A 20,196-nucleotide genomic window follows, 5' to 3' on the forward strand; every position below is an offset into this window, starting at 1 on the left:
ACTGGAGCACCCGGAGGAAACCCACGCAGACACGGGGAGAATGTGCAAACTCCACACAGTCGCCCGAGGCTGTAGTTTTCTGGTTTCTGGAAACTATGATGCTAATTATAATTATTTCCAAAACACATTTAAGTAGCCATAACTACTTAGTTTTTTTTTCATTCAAGCCACCATAAGATAAAAAAGTTGGCTCAGTAACAGCCTCTGAAGTTTCTGCATGTACAAATCTCAGAAAGGCATCAGACTCATCACAGCCAAAGATTGGAACACCAAACAGGTGGCACATGGAACCAAACAGACCTTGTCAGTATGTGACCTACCTCTTACAGGCATGTTGTTGCCTCCTGCTGCAGCAACCGTGCACTCCCCCCACCAACCCCAACTATCTTTTTCTATCTCTCTTGGTTTCTGGTTTGAACTCCAATGGTGATAATTCTGAATTAGGAGCTTCAATCGGAGCTGAGATAACAAGGTGCAGAGCTGGATGAACACAGCAGGCCAAGCAGCATCAGAGGAGCAGGAAAGCTGACATTTCGGGCCTAGACCCATCCTCAGAAATGGGGGAGGGGGAGGGGGTTCTGAAATAAATAGGGAGAGAGGGGGAGGCGGATAGAAGATGGATAGAGGAGAAGATAAGTGGAGAGGAGACAGACAGGTCAAAGAGGCGGGGATGGAGCCAGTAAAGGTGAGTGTAGGTGGGGATAGGTCAGTCCAGGGAGGACGGACAGGTCAAGGGGGTGGAATGAGGCTAGTAGGTAGGAGATGGGGGTGGGGCTTGAGGTGGGAGGAGGGGATAGGTGGGAGGAAGGACAGCTTAGGGAGGCAGGAAAAGCTGGGCTGGTTTTGGGATGTGGTAGGGGGAGGGGAGATTTTGAAGCTTGTCAAGTCCACATTGATACCATTGGGCTGCAGGGTTCCCGAGCGAAATATGAGGTGCTGTACCTGTAACCTTCGAGTGGCTTTGTTGTGGCACTGCAGGAGGCCCAGGATGGACATGTCATCTGAGGAATGGGAGGGGGAGTTGAAATGGTTCGCGACTGGGAGGTGGAGTTGTTTAGTGCGAACTGAGCGTAGGTGTTCCGCAAAGCGGTCCCCAAGCCTCTGCTTGGTTTCCCCAATGTAGAGAAGGCCACAACAGGAACAGCAGATACAGTATACCACATTAGCAGATGTGCAGGTGAACATCTGCTTGATGTGGAAAGTTTCTTGGGACCTGGGATGGGGGTGAGGGGGGAGGTGTAGGGGCAGGTGTAGCACTTCCTGCGGTTGCAGGGAAAAGTGCCTGGTGTGATAGGGCTGAAGGGGAGTGTGGAGCGGACAAGGAAGTCACGGAGAGAGTGGTCCCTTCGGAAAGCAGATAAGGGTGGGGAGGGAAAAATGTCTTTGGTGGTGGGGTCGGATTGCAGATGGCGGAAGTGTGGTAGGGTGATGCGTTGGATCGGAGGTTGGTGTGTTGGTACGTGAGGACGAGGGGGATTCTGTTTTTGTTGTTATTGCAGGGAGGGGGTGTGAGGGATGAGTTGCAGGAAATGCGGGAGACATGGTTGAGGGCGTTCTCGACCACTGATCGGGGGAAGTTGCGGTCCTTGAAAAACGAGGACATCTGAGATGTTCGGGAGTGGAATACCCCATCCTGGGAGCAGATGCGGCGGAGGCGAAGGAATTGGGAACGGGGATGGCATTTTTGCAGGACTGTGGGTGGGAGGAGGTGTATTCTAGGTAGCTGTGGGAGTCGATGGGCTTGAAATGGATATCGGTTTCCAGGTGGTTGCCAGAGATGGAAACAGAGAGGTGCAGGAAGGAGAGAGAGGTATCAGAGATGGTCCAGGTGAACTTAAGGTTGGGGTGGAAGGTGTTGGTGAAGTGGATGAATTGTTCGAGCTCCTCATGGGAGCACGAGGCAGCGCCGATACAGTCATCAATGTAACAGAGGAAGAGGTGGGGTTTAGGGCCAGTGTAGCTACAGAAGACGGATTGTTCCACGTAACCTACAAAGAGGCAGGCATAGCTTGGGCCCATGCGGGTACCCGTGGCCACCCCCTTTGTCTGTAGGAAGTGGGAGGAATTGAAAGAGAAGTTGTTAAGGGTGAGGACGAATTGAGCTAAGCAGATGAGGGTGTCAGTGGAGGTGGACTGGTCGGGCCTGCGGGATCGGAAAAAGCGGAGGGCCTTTAGGCCATCTGCATGGGGAATGCAGGTGTATAGGGACTGGACGTCCATGGTAAAGATGAGATGTTGGGTACCAGGGAATTGGAAGTTTTGGAGGAGGTGGAGGGCGTGGGTGGTGTCATGGACGTAGGTGGGGAGTTCCTGGACCAAGGGGGAGAAAATGGAGTCGAGATAGGTGGAGATAAGTTTGGTGGGGCAGGAGCAGGCGGAGACAATGGGTCGACCAGGGCAGTCAGGTTTGTGGATTTTGGGAAGGAAATTTTGGGAAGCCTCCAACCTCATTGTTCCCCAACCCCACACCACCCACTTCTATTGTAATCTCTTCAATCGGAGCTAATTTGGATTTGGACTTCATCAGTTGTATTCACATGTCAGTGCAGGAATTGGGTGACTATTCCTGTCAGCACAATCCTACCTCCATTTATGAAATTTTATGGGGATCCAAGCCCTAATTGGCTGTCCCAAGTAGAAACTGTGATGCAGTATATGCAGAGCATGCAGGCTAAAGGCCTGTTTCCATTGCCAAAAAAACTTGGCCCTATACTTCTGTTGGAATCAATGGTTCATCGATATGCAGTTGAACCTTCAGACTACTGTAAAATCCTCCTTCATCCCATACCCTCACCCCATCATCTTCATACCTTCATCACCTCCCCACACCCCCCCCTCCCCCACCCCCGCAAACCCACTCAACACCTTGCCCTCACTGCTGGTCACTAGGAAAAGTTAGAGCAGTCAGAATAGGAGAAAGATGCACTACTAAAATGACAGGCAATTAGAAGTTCAATGTTACAATTACAGACTAAACAGCATTGTTCTAATAAGCGATCACCCAATCCCCATATGATCTTACTATTATAGAGAAAAGAACGTTATGAACAGCAGGCACAGTACATTTTTTCTTTATTTTTATCACAGTTTTATTTGGAAGAAGCTTGTTTTGATATGATTTCCTAATAGATAGTAAGTGATAAGGAATTTGTTAGCCTGTTTTTGAAACAAGAAACACCTCATAACAGTTGTATCGATTGCTGTTGAATTGGTAATTGTTTTATTTTTCTTGAACATTACCTCATAAAGTAATTAGACCGCCTTCAAAATGATTCAAGATATGTATATACAAAAGACAAATATCACATTCAAGTTGCAAGAAGGTACTATTGTTTCACCTATGTGTCATTCTGTTCAAATAGATGAAAGGCTGTTTAATTCAATTCCCATGAAAGGAAAACTGCTCAGGTTGCTTTCAGGAGCACCTGATGTCACTAAACCTGGGAAGGCACCTACAGCAGACACAAATTTCTAACGACATCTGAAGTAGAAATATAAATGTTGTAAAAGTGGATGGCCATATTCTGTTGATATTCAGAAAAAATCTGCATTTCCTCACTATTGTTAAATACAAAATTTAAAAAAGTGTCAGATTAAGAACATGCTGTTCAGTGACAGATATGATGAAAGACAATCTTGTATGTGACATGCTGCCAAGGCCATGGCTTTTAACTGAAAGAAGCCATAAAAGGAAAATACTTTTGTTGCTGATTGAACCATTCTTTCTGCATGGAAGGCTCAATTTGTTTAAATAATTTATTAATCATGTGACACATTCAGTTGACAAGTTACCATTGTTCGACTTGACGTACAATGATGGTTTTTTTTAAATGTAATATTTTTACAAGCAAATAATAGCAGCCTGAAGTGAATTATAGATGTAGCTGTGAGTAGTTTAGTGTTGGTTTTCATTAAACTGCATCACGCTGTTATTTAGTATTGAAGAAGCTATCCACTGGTATATTGTCGGGTATTTTCTACCCATCTTGTAAAGGTATATAGCTTCTTTAAAGTAGTTTACTGCAGGATGCGAAAGAAGTTATGGAATATGGAATATGAGGGTTGTTAGCAAGGCCAGAATTTGTTGCCAGATCCTAATTACTTGCCTTTGATAAAGTGATGATGAGGCACCTTTTTGAACAGCTGCAGTCCCTCTGGAGTAGATACATCCAGGATGCAGTTTTCTACCGGTGGTGGTTAAAAGATGAAAAAAATACCCTGGGTGATTTGGTGATTGTGGAAAATAAATGTTCACTCTGCTGTTTTGGACCTTAGGTCGCTCAATCAGTAGAACGTTCAACTTTTACTTTGAGGGTCCAGGGTTCAGTTCCTTGGGTGGAAAAAAAATTGCCTCTCCAAAGGGAGTTTCAGGAGCTCTTTGTTCAATTTGCAAGAGGTCCTCAATTCCACACTGCTGTTAGAAGGGCTCTTGCGTTGCAGTCGTACTCTGACCCATGGAGCCCAGCTTCAAGTCCCACCTGCCCCAGAGGTGAGTCATAACATCTCTGAACAGGGTGATTATAAAATGTTTGAGGGGCCCTTGTGGTGCATTGATAGTGTCCCTGTCTCTGTGCCAGGAGGCCTGGGTTCAAGTTCCACCTGCTTCAGAGATGTCTCATAACATATCTAAATAGGATGATTAAAAATACTTCCACAATGCTGCTTGAAGGAAATTCAGGTTTTTGACTTGGTGATCGTAGAACTGTGATTGTAGTTCCAAGTCAGGATGATATGTGGCTGGGATGGGAATTAAAGGTGGTGATATTCTCATGCATCTGCTGCCGTCATCCTTCTAGGTGGTAAAGGTTGTGGTTTTGGGAGATACTATCAGAGGATACTTTCAAGTTGCTGCATTTTATCTTGTATATGGCACAAGCGGCTACTATTATGGGCCTGGGTTGAAAGAAGTGAATGTTTAACATGGTACTTAGGGTGCCAGTCAAGCAGGCTGCTTTGTCTTGCTTGTTGTCACAAAGTATAGCAATTGTTACACGGTTCATCTGAACAAACAGGTTTAGGTTGGTTTTGCTCTGTGGTGAATATATTTTCCAATCCTAGCTGTAGTGGCATTCAAAAACAATCATATCTATTTATGGTTACATTTATCTTTACATATTTTGTATATATTAGAATTGTTCATTTCCTTGAAACTCCAGTAGATGTAAGTGGTTAAATTTTTCATGAAAATGGAACTTACTATTTTGCATTGGACAATGACAAAAAATCCAAGTGGAGGCGCATTTATGCATATAATTTGTAAGATCTCCCCAGAAACTGAGGAAATATACTCACAGTTTTGGTCGTTTTGTCACATTGTGAATATGGGCCTTTGAAGTCAGCATTTTGAGCTTCTGTTTTGCTCTGTTTGATGGTAGCTGCTAATGCAATACCGAAAACATATACAAGTTTTGTGTTCTACTAATGGATGCCTTATGCAAATACTGTCACAGTGACTCATAGTATTGTGTCCAAAAGCAAAAGACTGCAGAAGCCAGTGCCCTTGCATTCAAACAAAGCTCTTGAAAAATTGACTTAGACGGTTTGGATATTGTGAATGGGAAACCAAAGAGTTTTCAGCTCCCCTTGATAACACTACCCACCTAGCCTCATCTCAGTTCCTGTTTCATACCTCTGAAATAGCTGACACTACACAGATGACCAAGAAAATGCTGCAAAGATACTCAGGAGTTCTCATCAAAGCATGGAACCATTGATATTAGTGACTAGGATTGCTACTGGTTGTTGAAAATGATGACAACTTGTCACAAGCTGCTTCGTGCTTTGAGTCATCATGAAACAGAATAATGGCAGGGAAGGAAAGGAAAGGAAGGAAATCCTGCACTCCAAATAGGTCATCCTGCCCTATGTGCTGACTGTCGAGTTGTATGCAGATCCAGACAAAGCCTCAATTGTGTGAAAGTGTTATTGAATTGGAGAGCAACTGATGATAACAGTAAAAGTGTTGTCTCTCCCATAAAAGCTAGTAGATGCTATAAATTAATAATTATAAATCTGACAATTTCTTCCTATTTTGTCTCACAATAATGTTGCTTGGCATCTGTTTGAGAAAATTATATGTTTTTGATGTAGTGCTTTTTGGGTTAGCTGAAGAAAACCAGCTTGCTGTTGCTTTCACAGACTGTGACAATATTATCAGGGAAATCTTTTAGTTTCTCAGAGCTGGACCTTGCCACAGGCAAGTTTCCTGCCATTATGATGTGTATTAAAGAAAAGGAAGGCATAGTTTTCTATTCATGTTTACAGGTTTGGCCACAAGATTGCACATAATTTCAAGGTGTGTGAGCGGCTGTCTGATTTTCTAAAGTGTTCTATTTATCTTCCATACTTTAGGATAATGTGCTGCTGCTTACTATTGTGTGTCTTCTTAGACCCTGCTGAGGCGTATTCTGAGATCTCTTTACAGATGTCAAGAGAATAGTTTTCTAGGTTTTTCAAAAAATAATTTACACCTAAAGAATTTTTGAACTGGTGGGAACACGCCATTGCATGATTTTAATTTCATCATCCATGGGCAATTAGTATATCATTGGATATTATTAAGACCTCTCGGTGTTGTTTTCTTCTTCTCTGAAATATTATAATTCCATTGCTGAATTCTCAGGTTTCTAGTTACTTTTTCATACTTGTCCTGACCAGCCCATATTTATCCATAAACACAGACATGGATTTTTGGCAAAATATTCAATATGGCCAATTGGACTTCAGTGCTCAGTTGTCACACATGCACTTCAAGTAAAGAAAGCAAAGGCTACAAGGCGCTGATCAGAAATGGGGAACTATAGTAAGGCCAGATATATACATTATCCACCACTATTGAGATCGGCTAACTCAGGAGGGATTGAATTTGGGACCTTTATGAAAAATTACTAATTAAACTACAGTCCATAAAAATTCAGCCTTCAAGTAAGAAATTTAATTAAATATTGCTGAATGTCCACATGAGAATGTCATGTCAGAGTGAGACAGATGTTAAGTATGCAGGTTTAATCGTGTGAAGACAATTCTCGTTCCTTATTGAAATAAATTATTTGGATATCAATGTTTCTTAAAAGTTTAGACAAGGCTTAAATAAGGAGAATAGTTAAGTTGAGTCGTTAAATTTGGGGTCTTTACGAATGGGGATACAAGTAGCATCGGTCAGGATCTTCCATCAGTGCCAATATACATGCATTGATCCTGCCTGCAAAGGTATCTGTGACCTGACCCTTTTGCAATTTTTCAGCAGCAGCATCTGATTCTGGCTGAAGTATAGATGAGTTGGTGCAGATATCCCTGGGGAATATTCCCATAAGCAAGATGGAATATTCTGCACTTGCTTGGATAAGTACAGCTCACTCAAGAAGCTCAACAAACAACAAAGCAGTCTACTTCATTCATGCTCCATCTAACACCTTATATATTCACTCCCTAAACCGCAAGTGCACCGTGTTATTCTTGCATATCTTACACAAGATGTACTTCAGCAACTTATGAGACTTACCTCCACAACAACATCCAAACAAAGAACAGTACAGCACAGGAACAGGGCCTTCAGCCCTCAAAGACTGCACCAACATATGATGCCATTCTAAACCAAAAACCTTTTGCCTTTATGCTGTCTAAATCCCTCTATTCCCTGACTATTCATATATCTGCTAAACTGCCCTCTTTCAGTACTACTGTGATATTCTCCCTCTCTATCTCGACTGAAACATCGAAATCCCACTGCCAGCCTTGTCCCTCTCTCAACCAAGTCTCTGTAATAATCACAACATCCTAGTTATACGTATTAATCCAAGCCTATGACTTTTGCTCTCTGGAAGCACAAGCACAGTAGATTCCTGAAAACATCTGTACCTACAAATTCCCCTCCAAGTCACACACCATCTTGAACTGGAAATATTAACCTTTGTTCATTTGTTGCATCAAAAACCTGGAACTCCCTAACAGCATTGCGGGTCAACACCAGATGGACTGCAGTGATTCAAGAAGATGGTTCGCTACTACTTCTGAAGGGCATTTAGGGAAATGCATCAAATGCTGGCCTAACTAGTGATGCCCCAAAACAGTCAATGAATGAAGTAGATAAATGAGCCATCAGTCTGGCTTGTAGACTGTGCTTGTTATGTGGGACTTCTGCTCTTACAAAATGGAAGTGACTCTACATTACAACAGTGTCACTTCAAAGTACTTAATTGCTTCAGTGAAGCATCTTGAGATGTTCCGGGTTGGATTAAATGCAACTATTTTTAGTGACGTAAATTTGACATAATGTATGGTGGTGAAGTGAGAGGAGCCAAGATGAAATTCACTCCCTAAATTTCTCCATTTCATTTAGCTCATAGTGATCATTATGAGTATTTATATATCTACCTCCACCTTGCTGTTTTTCCTTGCCATTTATTCTGAGTTTTCAAATATGACAACATGTTTGTGCTACTTATGTCTTGTTGTTGATTGTGTGAATTATTTTCTGCAACCCAGTGATTTACATGATCAGAGCCCTAAACACTGGCAGGACTAATTGTTTAATAGCTTTGATATTTGTCTTAATATCCTTCTATTTTGAACTAGATGTTGTCAATTTTACACTTTTCTTCTTGTAAATTGACTGTGGCATGATATAAAGTCAGTTAATTTATCTAATTTAAAACAGTGTGTTGTTCACCTTCAAGTTGGGTGCACATTTAGTGTCACCTTTCTGAACTGATTCATAAAAAATATTTTTCTCACTCTATTTATTCCTTTGACAGGGATGATTTTTGCTTGACTTTGCAGTCTTAATCAAAGAGATTTTGGTTTTTCACAATCCATAAGATTTGGCTAGTTGCTGGTCGTATTTCTTCTAATGCAATTTACCACCATATTTAAAATTCATGACCTTTGTTGACCAGCAAGATCTGATTTTTTTTCTCTCTCATTGATATTTCCACTCACAATGCTTATGGCATTGCTAGATTTAACTTTATCATGCTGGCTTCAGCTGCTTCATGAAAATCAACTGCTTTCTGCACATTGAATTTCTTTCCTCTTAGCAGTCTAGCTGACCTTATTTTCAATGACATTGACTAGAATTCTGTCATTAAAGAGCCTGTACACGAGGGCTCTGTATTCTGAGGAATTGACCCATTTGTGTAAATCTATCATATATTGATCAATGTTTCCTGATCTTGAAACTTTGGAATGTATGTGTCTGGTGCTATTAAACACAAGTCTTTAATTCATAATGTCTCTGTCGTGTTACCTATTCTACAGTTTTGTTTATTAGTATCTTGAAGTTCCATATCTCTTCTACCTCACCAATTGCGTTGTATATTGTTTCCTCACCTACAATATGAAGTAAACTACGATACTACAGTCCATTTTGCCTTACATCTAAGTTTTTTACTGTTGCAAATAAAACAAAGAATTGTTTTTTTATTTGCACTTTCCTTCTAGTTTTATACTATGTGGGAGTTTGAAACCTTCCATTCCATTCCTAGTTTGCAAACTTTCAAAAAAGCCTGGATGAACAAGTTATTTTGAGAAATTGCATCATCACCTGAGCTTTATTCAGATTACCTGCTTCCTTCTTCAGAACACACAGTCTGAAATGTGAGAATTCTCCTGATCTGCTGTCTCAATATGAGCAGAAGGTCGGTGGAACCTGCAGAAAAATTCTAGAAATGTTCATGGTACATGATGGGAAGTCAAATAGGAGTTCATTGGAATAATTGTGATGATGACTGAAATGAATATGAACATCAGTTGGATGAAGGTAGGGGATAGAAACAACTCCTAGGAAAGCAGTTGGATCTCCAGAACCTAATTAGATTTTGCAAGATTTGATTAGTGTCAGTTTCTTTTATGTTCAATCTTCTGTATTTAGGTGTTATTTTGGTGGATAACTTTGAAATGAAAACTGGTTGACAGATAAGATCCTTTCTTTAAAAATTAAAATTGAAGATCATTTTATCAATTGCCAAGAAGGATCTAACAGAATGCATATCTTTTACACATAGGCTACCATCCAGGACAATGTCGCACTGGTTCCTATTATCAGTGGGCTAAAGGGAGTCGTGCATCATGGTGAGTAAGCTACTTAAGATTTCCTTTGACAGAAAAAAAAGAGATTGGAATTAGATCCTTCATCTGTTGAGTTATTTGCAAGAAATTCTGAACATATAGAGTTCATCCTTATATAAGTATTATTAAATCTGAAATACTTGTGCATAGATTAAATCCATACTTGTAATTACTATTATTAACATTTAATATTTTTTATGAATACAATTAATCATAGTACATATGTCTTGTAATAATAAATCTTTAGTTATAAATTTGCTGTAACTTTTCAAAGTCCTTCTAGTGTCATGGTACATTTTTATTTTCAAGTACAGTAATTGGGAAAAATATACAACCTTAAATAAAAATATTTTCAGTAAAATTATTACAGTGACATACAATTGTTGAAATTCTGAAAGGCAGTAAGGATTGAAGCATGTTGAATAACTTCACATTGATGCCACAATATGTCATGTTTACATATATAAAGACGAATAGCATAAACATGAAATAATACTGTCATAATGCCATCAGTGTGCATGGTATTTAGCAAATTAGAATTTGCTCAGGAGTACATAACAACACCAAACTATAAACACAAACAGGTAAATGCATATATGAATGACAGAGATTTCATTTTGCCAAGGTAACATTGTTTCAGACATGAAATAAGAGCTCTTTTTTATTCATGGGATGTAGATGTTGCAGGCTAGCCAGCATTTAATGCCCATCCTTAATTGCCCTTGACAGTCTGTACTTAAGGTATTTTAGCTTGGTATGCACTGTTCAATAAGATAATGGTTTAAAGTATTTGTGTATACAACTCAGTTAGTTGGATGTGGCTGTATTGGGTGGTCAGACCAAGTCAAACGACCCACAATGGTTAGTGAATGTTACATAAAGAGAAAATGAAACCGCCATTCCTAAATATTTCCATCAATATTTCAGAAGTAGACAAATATGTGCAGGTATATAAAAGTGGATACAATTCAAAAGTCAACTGATATAAATAGACACTTAGCAGGTTCTTCAGCTGCTGTTATTGGAGTATTGCGTACAGTTCTGGTCACCGCATTATAGGAAGGATGTGGAAGCATTGGAAAGGGTGCAGAGGAGATTTACCAGGATGTTGCCTGGTATGGAGGGAAGGTCTTATGAGGAAAGGCTGAGGGTTTTGAGGCTGTTTTCGTTAGAGAGAAGAAGGTTAAGAGGTGACTTGATAGAGACATACAAGATCATCAGAGGATTAGATAGGGTGGACAGTGGGAGCCTTTTTCCTCGAATGGTGATGGCTAGCACGAGGGGACATAGCTTTAAATTGAGGGGTGATAGATATAGGACAGATGTCAGAGGTAGGTTCTTTACTCAGAGAGTAGTAAGGGCGTGGAATGCCCTGCCTGCAAAAATAGTAGACTCGCCCACTTTAAGGGCATTTAAATGGTCATTGGATAAACATATGGATGATAATGGAATAGTTTAGGTTAGATGGGCTTCAGATTGGTTTTCACAGGTCGGCGCAACATCGAGGGCCGAAGGGCCTGTACTGCGCTGTAATGTTCTATGTTCTATGTTCTATGTTCTATGTTATAAAAGCAGATTGAGGACCAGTAATCAGGGAACGTTAGCCCATCCTTTCCATGCCCATGATGGACAGGAGAGAATTGGGTGGAGAATAACATATTAAAAATGTGAAATCCAACTTTGCCCCACCGTGAATGTGCCTACTTCAGGTTTTCATGCATTGGGTTTTGAGAGGGTCAGAGTTGCATACTCTGGACAGGCATGTCAGTGACTTTAATATTTAGATCCTTAGATTTTTGCAGCCATTGACTGAAAGAAAACAACTGTGAAACGACACATGAACTGCCAGATCCAGCACATAAATACTTGAAGCCAGGAAGGCCAGTAGTGCTTGCCCCCAGTGACTCAAACTAAACCTGCTGCAATATATTTTCTCCCTTTTCCTTGTCAAGCTCTCTTGCACTCTACTATCTTACACTTCCATCTTTTTATCCCCTGCTCCCTATCCAATCCCTGCTCCCCCCACTCTCTTTCTGTCTGCTGTCTTCCCCTTGCTCTCTTTTCCCTGCTTTCTTCTGTGCTCTTACACTGTCTTCCTAAATTCCTTACCCTGCTGTCTTCTCCCACTCTCCATCCCTTGTCTTCTTCTCCCTCATCCTCACCTGGATTTATGCTCCAGAAGAGGTGCTTAGAATCTGGAAATCTCACGTTTATTGTGTCTGCAATGGGAAGAGGTGCCCGAAATAGTGCGACCTCATTCCATGGGTTTGGAAATGCAATTTGTGGAAAAGAATTGAGCCAGCCACCTCTGAAAATGTTTCAGAAGTAGAATGAGGTGAGCTGGTTAAAAGGCCACCTCACTTCTCTGGGACTTCATCTTTTTTAAACATTAACCACTCTAGTCCTCAACCCATGTGCTTTATTTCCTCTCACACTCCCCCTTCCCATTCTTGCCAATCCATGCCTCCCACCTGCCCCCAGTGGTTAATAAGAAGGAAGAAATTGGAGCAGGAAAGAAAGAGAGCTAAAATTATTGTAAAGCAGATTGAAAGAGGTTCTGCAGATATTTAAAAATTTAAAAAGTTAACAAATTGAACATTGGTCCTATAGAAAATTCCATAGATTCCTAGCAGCTAATGTGACTCCTTTATTCGAAAAGAGGAGGAGACAGAAAGCAGGAGGCTATAAAAGGATATAGATCGGTAAAGTGAGAGTAAAGATCTGGCAAATAGACTATAATATGGGAAAATGTGAAACTGTCCATTATGGCAGAAAGAGTGAAAGGAACCCAATTATTCACAAGGTGAGAACTTGCAGACATCTGAGATGCATCAGGACCTGGGTGTCTTAGTGCATGAATTGCAAAAGGTTAGCATGCAGATACGGCAAGTAATTAGGAAAGCTAATAGAATGTTATTATTTATCATAAGGGGAATTGATTACAAATGTAGAAAGGTTGTACTTCAGTTATACAGGGCATTGTTAACAGCATATCTGGAGTACTCTTACGGTATTTGTTTCCCCATTTTAGGAAAGATGCAATTGTGTTGGAAGCAGTTCAGAGGTTTACTAGACTAGACTGACTTGATTAGAACATATAAGATCCTGAGGAGATTTAACAGGATAGTTATGAGATCATTATTTAAAAAAAATAGGGGTCAGCCATTTAAGGCAGAGATAAGGAGACTTTTTTTCTCTCGGAGATGAGAGCCTTTGGACTGTTCTTCCTTGAAAGGCAAAAGAGGTAGAATTATTAAATATTTTTAAGGCAGAAGTAAACAGATTCTTGATAAGCAAAGAGGTAAAAGGTTATCAGGGTAGGCACAAATGTGAAGTTCAGGTTTAAATCAGATCAATCATAATCCTACTGAATGATGGCATTTACTTGACAGGCCAAGGAGCCAACACCACTGCCTAATTAGTATATTCGTGCACCTGCATGCCAAGTCATGCTCCCAGTCATCTCATAGCCCTTTATAGCCCCTACACAACATAGTTAGAGACAATCCATGCCCTGCACCCACCCCAAAAACCCCTGACACACCAATGCCAATTTAGTGCCTACTCATGACTTCCCAGCCATCACCGTTTTCCCTAACACTGTCCATGCCGAAAACACCCAAGAGCCACGTTGAGGTAAGACATCATAAACATCTAAATATCCATTACGTAGTTCACTGAATTTAAAAGAAGTTCCCCTTTGTGAAAGCTTATCCCAAGCATTTAAATTCCCACAAGTATATAATTCCTTAGTAAAACAAACATCTGTACTCATAAGAGATAGTAGGAACTGCAGATGCTGGAGAATCCGAGACAACAAGGTGCAGGGCTGGATGAACACAGCAGGCCAAGCAGCATCATAGGAGCAGAGAGGCTTGAGGCTGCTTGGCCTGCTGTGTTCATCCAGCCCTGCACCTTGTTATCTGTACTCATAATACTCACATCAAAGCCAAGTAGTCTTCTAATAACCTTTTGTGAACTGTCATTTAAGCTGAGAACTTACAGCTCCTGTGATAATCATAAGTTGTGGAAAGCAGTAAAGCATTAATATTGCTATGATGATAGCACTGAAGGCTATTGAAACTGTTTGAACTTTCTGTTTTTTCACACAGACACAGGAAGGCTGTTTTATTTTCAATTCTTAAGGAGTAGGCAATTTAATTAACTTAAAAAGTTGAAATTTCCACAGACCTTTTCTGCCCTTCACTAGCATTACCAATTACTCCAAAAATTTGTAACTCTCGTTCAGTCAGGTGAAAATGGAGTTTGTCTGAACTCAGATTTCATCCAGATCTGAGTCGTGTCCTGCCCTTAATTTTCACCATGACCCTCAAGTGAAATTGGCTTTTGCTGGTTATGGGGGCAGGAATTTGGATCCAGGGTCGACATTTTGTATGTGTCAGGTTCCTCAGTACTTTAAGAAAACCCAGGCCTCCACCTCATTTAGATTGCAGTTTCCCTACCCTGTTCGTTCTCTCCCACTATCTCTTCTCCCTCTGCTCTGTCAGCCTGCTGCTGTCCTTCCTTCTCCCTTGTTATATTCCCATTTGTTCCCATCCCATCTTCTCTCATCCACTGCTTTATGTGCATACCACCCCTATTCCCTGCCACCTCTTTCTCCAAACTGCTCCAGCATTTTTTTTGCTTCCTTTCTCATCAATGCCACATTGCTAATGTCTTGTCCCACTGACCATGATATTCTCAATTGCCGTTTTTTCCAATATAGTGTCTTTCTCAAAAATTTTTAGATCAGCAGCATTCAAGAAGAAGAATAACAAAACTCTATTCATTTTTAATACTGTGCTTATTTGCAGTTTCTTCCATTTTAAATTCAAAGTCTATATATGATAAATAAAATTATTGTACCTGACTTGTTCTTTTGTTTCAGATTTCCAACACCTGCCATTCTTTGTGTTTTGTTTAATGTTGAAGCAGTTGTACGATGTATTTCCTCCTTAGTACCGCTCTGATGTTAAAATTGATATCAGTAATTATTTTGTAAAGGGCCCCTTATGACTGAAAAATGATTTTTTAACATTCGTACTGTCCTGTAATAGGGTAATTTATATTTCTTTGTAGCTTTAATGATGGATTTGATTTCAAAGCTGAGCCAGCATCATATTAACAAGATACATAATTGTATCCTTAATTGTTAATCATTATGACATACTAACGTCATTTTAAAAATCAATTTAATGTCAGAAAAAAGAAGTTTCCAACGAATAATCCTATCCATTATGCTTTTTAAGAGTGTAAATAGGTCCAGTGAAAGTTAAGGATAACACACAAGGCATTTCACACTTTATATCAAAATTTAGGTCCTTGGAAGCAATTGCTTAGGACATAAAATCATAGAAAGATTACAATACAGAGAAAAGCCATTCAGCCTTAAATAAACTTGTTGCCTACTCTAAACCCACTCACCAGACCTGGTCCATAGCCTTGCATGTTATGGTGCTTCAGGTCTAGATCCAGGTTCCTTTTTAAATGAGATGAGGGTTTCTACCTCAATTCCAGACATCCAGGCAGTGAATTCTAGACATCCACCACCCGCTGGGCGAAATGATTTTTCCTCATAACCCTTCTGATCCTTCTACCAATCACCTTAAATCTGTGCCCTCTCGTATTTGCTATCTCTGCCTGAGGAAATAGGTTTTTCCTGTCCACTCCATTATTTTGTAAGCCTCAATTGAGTCACCACTTGGCCTCCTCTGTTCTGAGGAAAACAACCATATCCATGTAGACTTTTCACATACCTGCCATTATAAAGCCCTGGCAGTAGTCTTGTAAATCTCCTCTGTATTCTCTCTAGAGCAGACTTGGCCTTCCTGTAATATAGTGACCTGAAGTGTATACAAAATTCCAGCTATGGCTTGGTTGAGTGGTTGGAAAAGTGGCAAATTAAAAGTGCTAAATCTAGAGAAGTGTGAGGTTATGCATTTGAAAACGGCATATGGAATGCTTTACTTCATTGGACAAGGTCAAAAATCACACGACTCCAGGTTATAATCCAACAGGCTTATTTGAAAACACAAGCTTTCAGAGTGTTGCTTCTTCATCACACCTGAACACTCTGAAAGCTTGTGTTTTCAAATAAAGCTGTTGAACTATAGCCTGGTGCCATGTGATTTCTGATCTTGTCCAATGAAGTAAAGCATTCCATATGCCTTTTTTACTACTTTATTTACTTGTTCTGTCACTTTAGGGACCTATGAACATGCGCTCCAAAGTCTGTCACTTCATCTATCTCTCCTGATAACCTCCCGCTTGTGTATTCCTTTGCTTCGTTTGTCAAATGCATAACCTCACAATTCTCTAGATTTGGCACTTTTAATTTGCCACTTTTCTAAACATTCAACCAAGCCATTGATGTTCCCACAGTTGACAAGCATTGTCTTCGATATCAATGGCCAGGCCAATTTTTGTGTCATCTGCAAATTTCCCAATCGTGCCTCCCACATTTACATCAAAATCATTACCATAAACAGCTAAAAAAAACAAAAATGAGTCCTGTGGAATGCCGTTAGAAACATCTTTCCATTTGTAAAGATATCCATCGAATATTGTCTTTTGTTTCCTGTCATTGAGCCAATTATAGGTCCAACTCACTACATTCCCCTGTGTTCCACGGCCTTTATTTTTTTCTTAACTAACTGCCACATGGGACTTGGTTAATATGTTACTAAAATGTAGACAACATCCAATGCACTACCCTCATTAATCCTCCTTGTTACTTCCCCAAATAGTCAACAAAATTAGCAAAACAGGACCTTCCCTTCCCTCGGTTTTCTTGAACAGTCTAGGATATGACTCATTTTGCCCTGGTGTTTTATCCACCCTCATGGAGATCAGTCCCGTCAGTACTTCCCTTCTCATTGTGCTTGTAATACGTAATCTTTCACATTCTTCCTCTTTAATTAGGATGTCTGCATCATTCCTCTGCTTTGCAAAGACAAAGTCTAAATACTCACAGAGAACCCTGCCCACATCTTCTGGACGCACACACAAGCTATCATTATATTTCTGATGGACCCTACCCTTTCCTCGGTTATCCTCTCGCTTTTGATGTGCTGTTAAAACATATATGGATTCTCATTAATTACACCAGTCAATGTTTTTTGTATCTTTTCTTTGCTTACCTAATTTCCTTTTTCACTTCAACCATTTTCTTTCTGTATTTCACTAAGCTTCCTAAAGTATTATTTTTTGAGACTGTCATGAGCTCTATTTTTCTGCTTCATTTTTTGGTATGTTTCTGGATAGCCAGGGCACTCTAGATTTGACAATACCACTCTTCATCTTTCTAAGGTCTACACTGTGTGTAGAATCATGCTTTTGAATGGGTCTGTTTGATTTGTCACCAATCTTCCTTCAAGTAGCTATAATCAGTCTACTTTTGCCATATCATCTCTCAGCCGCGTAAAGTTTGCCTTCCCCAATTTAGAACATTCACTGTTTGCCTGTCCTTAAGCCATGTTTCCATTATAGCAATTATTTCATACTATGATGTGTGTATCATCAGTTTTATTCACTATATTCCTTGTGTTTACAGTTATACCTTTTAATACTGTCAATTTTCAGTGCTATACATTTTGTTTTTTAACTTCTGCTTGCACAACCTTTTAGAGCAAGTCATTAAGTTTTTGAGACAGTAGGAACTGCCGATGCTGGAGAATCTGAGATAACAAGGTGTACAGCTGGATGAACACAGCAGCATCAGAGCAGGAAAGCTGACGTTTGGGTCTGGACCCTTTTTCAGAAAAAAGGGTCCAGACCCTAAACATCAGCTTTCCTGTTCCTCTGATGCTGCCTGGCCTGCTGCGTTCATCCAGCTCCACACCTCATTGTCTATAGGAAACCACCTCTGCTCTTTCGTCAATTGTGTGATTTTGTTTTACATCTATCTGACACTACAGTTTGTTTACTTCATATTCAGAAGACAGCATCTCCAACAGTGCAGTGTCACTCAGAACTGTACTGAAGGATCAGTCTAGATTATTGGCTCAAATCTTTGGAGTTGAACTTGAACGAACAACCTCCGAAGAAGGGTCCAGACCCGAAACGTCAGCTTTCCTGCTCCTCTGATGCTGCTTGGCCTGCTGTGTTCATCCAGCTCTACACCTTGTTATCTCATTAAGTTTTTGTCTTCCATTCCCTGCTCTGAATTTGCCCTCAGGTACTCCAAACCCCAGCTAATCTAGTTTAAACTTTCTTCAAGAGCACTAGCAAATCTCCATGCAAGGACATTGCTCATATGTAGACAGTCTGGCCTGCACAGGTTGCACCTTCCCTAGAACCGGTCCCAATAATCCAGAAATCTGATTCTCATCTTCCTACACCAGTTTTCCTGCCATGTGTTCAATTGCTTAATTCTCTGCTGACTTGGCTCTGATTGTTTTCACCTGAAGAACCACTGCCCTCACCAGTATCCAAATTGGAATACCAATTAAAAAGCGTGAGAGACTTGGGACCGCTGCACTGCATGATAATCTTAGGCTGCCTGGCATCTACCCGTAACCTTGCTTCCAGTATACTTCTAACCTGTGGCGTGACCATTTCTCTAAACATGTAATCCATATGATCCTCTTCCCAAAGATAAGAACTTCTAAAACCCAGAGCTCAAGCTTGTGTAATTGGTGCTATGCCCTATATATATATTCGTCTGGGGCACATAGTGTGCCCATTATTTCATACAAACTAGAAGATATACACTTTGATGTGCCACCCCATAACTTTTAAAACTATTTATTACAACTGTCGTAGTTGAAAAACTTAGCAGTACTCACCAATCCGCTTCTTCCCCTGTATGATTGTAAGAGCCAACTACGGGAGGTAACTACTCAGGCAGACTCCCCTCTTGTTCTGTTTTCAAGCTCTTGGACCATTTCCCTCTCAAGGTGATGCTGACTGCCTGTCTTGGGGTCCTCATCTCACTTACTCCTCAACTTCAAGTTAAATTCACTCTCTTTGCTAACTTCTCAGCTTTGAATTTTAGGTCACACAACATTCTTTTCATCACAAAACACCTCCAATGGCATGATTTTTTGGCTAACTCTGAAGAAACCTGCTAAAGGTTAAAGTTGTTTGGTATTTAGGAGCTGATTATGTGTTAACAAGTAACAGTGACTTCTTGATATTGCATTCATACATGCCTTCTAACTTTTAATTAAAAGAAGGTGTTGGAAATTCCTCGGAGATCTGTCAGTACTTTGTGAAGACAGAAACAGAGTTTTGGTCCTTGACGCGGAAATAACAGTTGAGAAAATTCCTGGTTCAACTTGCCCACTTCAAGAGCAAGTGCTAAGAAAGGTGAAATGTTCATTGCAGTTGGGCTAGCTGTCCTGGGAAAGAAGGTGGAGGCAGTTACAGGGTACTGAGGTGGGCTGATTAAACACCCCCAACTCAGTGCTGTGCAACTTTTCCCAAACATAATGATAAAAATAAGACCCTCTAACCTTTGTCTATCACACAGACTTACCCATCATACATGCTCTAAGCCCGTTCATGCTACACGGTGCCCCGACTCACTTCCATGAGCTTCATAACTTTGGTGCCAGGGTATATCCCCACCCCACTCCCTATGTCCAGTATCCTGAAAGGCACAGAGTCAAACCTCACACTTCCACAGAGTCTTCCCAACTCCATGAAAATCCAGCCTTTCCAGTCTGGGACCTTTGATCAGAACTGGGTAAAGTTGGAACTGTCATCAATTTTCAGCAAGTAAAAAAAGTGGAAATCGGAAGTGGAACATTCCAAACTTTTCTAACTTATCCAGTTCTGCCAAATCGTCACTGAGCTTAACTGTTAACTCTATTTCTCTCTTCATAGGAACTGCTAGAATCATTTAGCAGTTCTCCAATTTTCTGTTTTTAATCATATGTCCAGCATCCATAGTACTTTCATTTTCTATGTTTTCATCACTTAGTACTGGTGAAGCATATTGTATATTAATTTTAGGCAAAAGTGTTAGAGACAGTACTGAGCACAAGTAATGCTTCCATGGCTAAGTAACAGTGCATATTGTAACTTCTGTAGTTAATAACATTGTTTGAAACTGTTTCTGTTTGGCTTATTGTCATTTGCCATTTTCCCTCAACAAGAGGTTCCAGCTGAGCAAATCAGGCAGGTTTA

The 20,196-nt window shown here is 40.4% G+C and overlaps 1 protein-coding gene across 1 annotated transcript in view; it reads left to right on the top strand.

Annotated features, from left to right (window-relative positions):
* The window catches only part of LOC109912514 (receptor-type tyrosine-protein phosphatase gamma-like), a 767,972-nt gene that overhangs the window by 523,372 nt on the left and 224,404 nt on the right, over positions 1-20,196 (top strand). Inside the window, exon 6 of the mRNA XM_048606500.1 lies at positions 10,002-10,068. Within this exon, the coding sequence (XP_048462457.1) occupies positions 10,002-10,068 (67 nt within the window). The remainder of the gene's footprint in view (positions 1-10,001; positions 10,069-20,196) is intronic.

Source organism: Rhincodon typus, chromosome 16 (genome assembly GCF_021869965.1).
Source record: "Rhincodon typus isolate 14 chromosome 16, sRhiTyp1.1, whole genome shotgun sequence".
NCBI lineage: Eukaryota > Metazoa > Chordata > Chondrichthyes > Orectolobiformes > Rhincodontidae > Rhincodon > Rhincodon typus.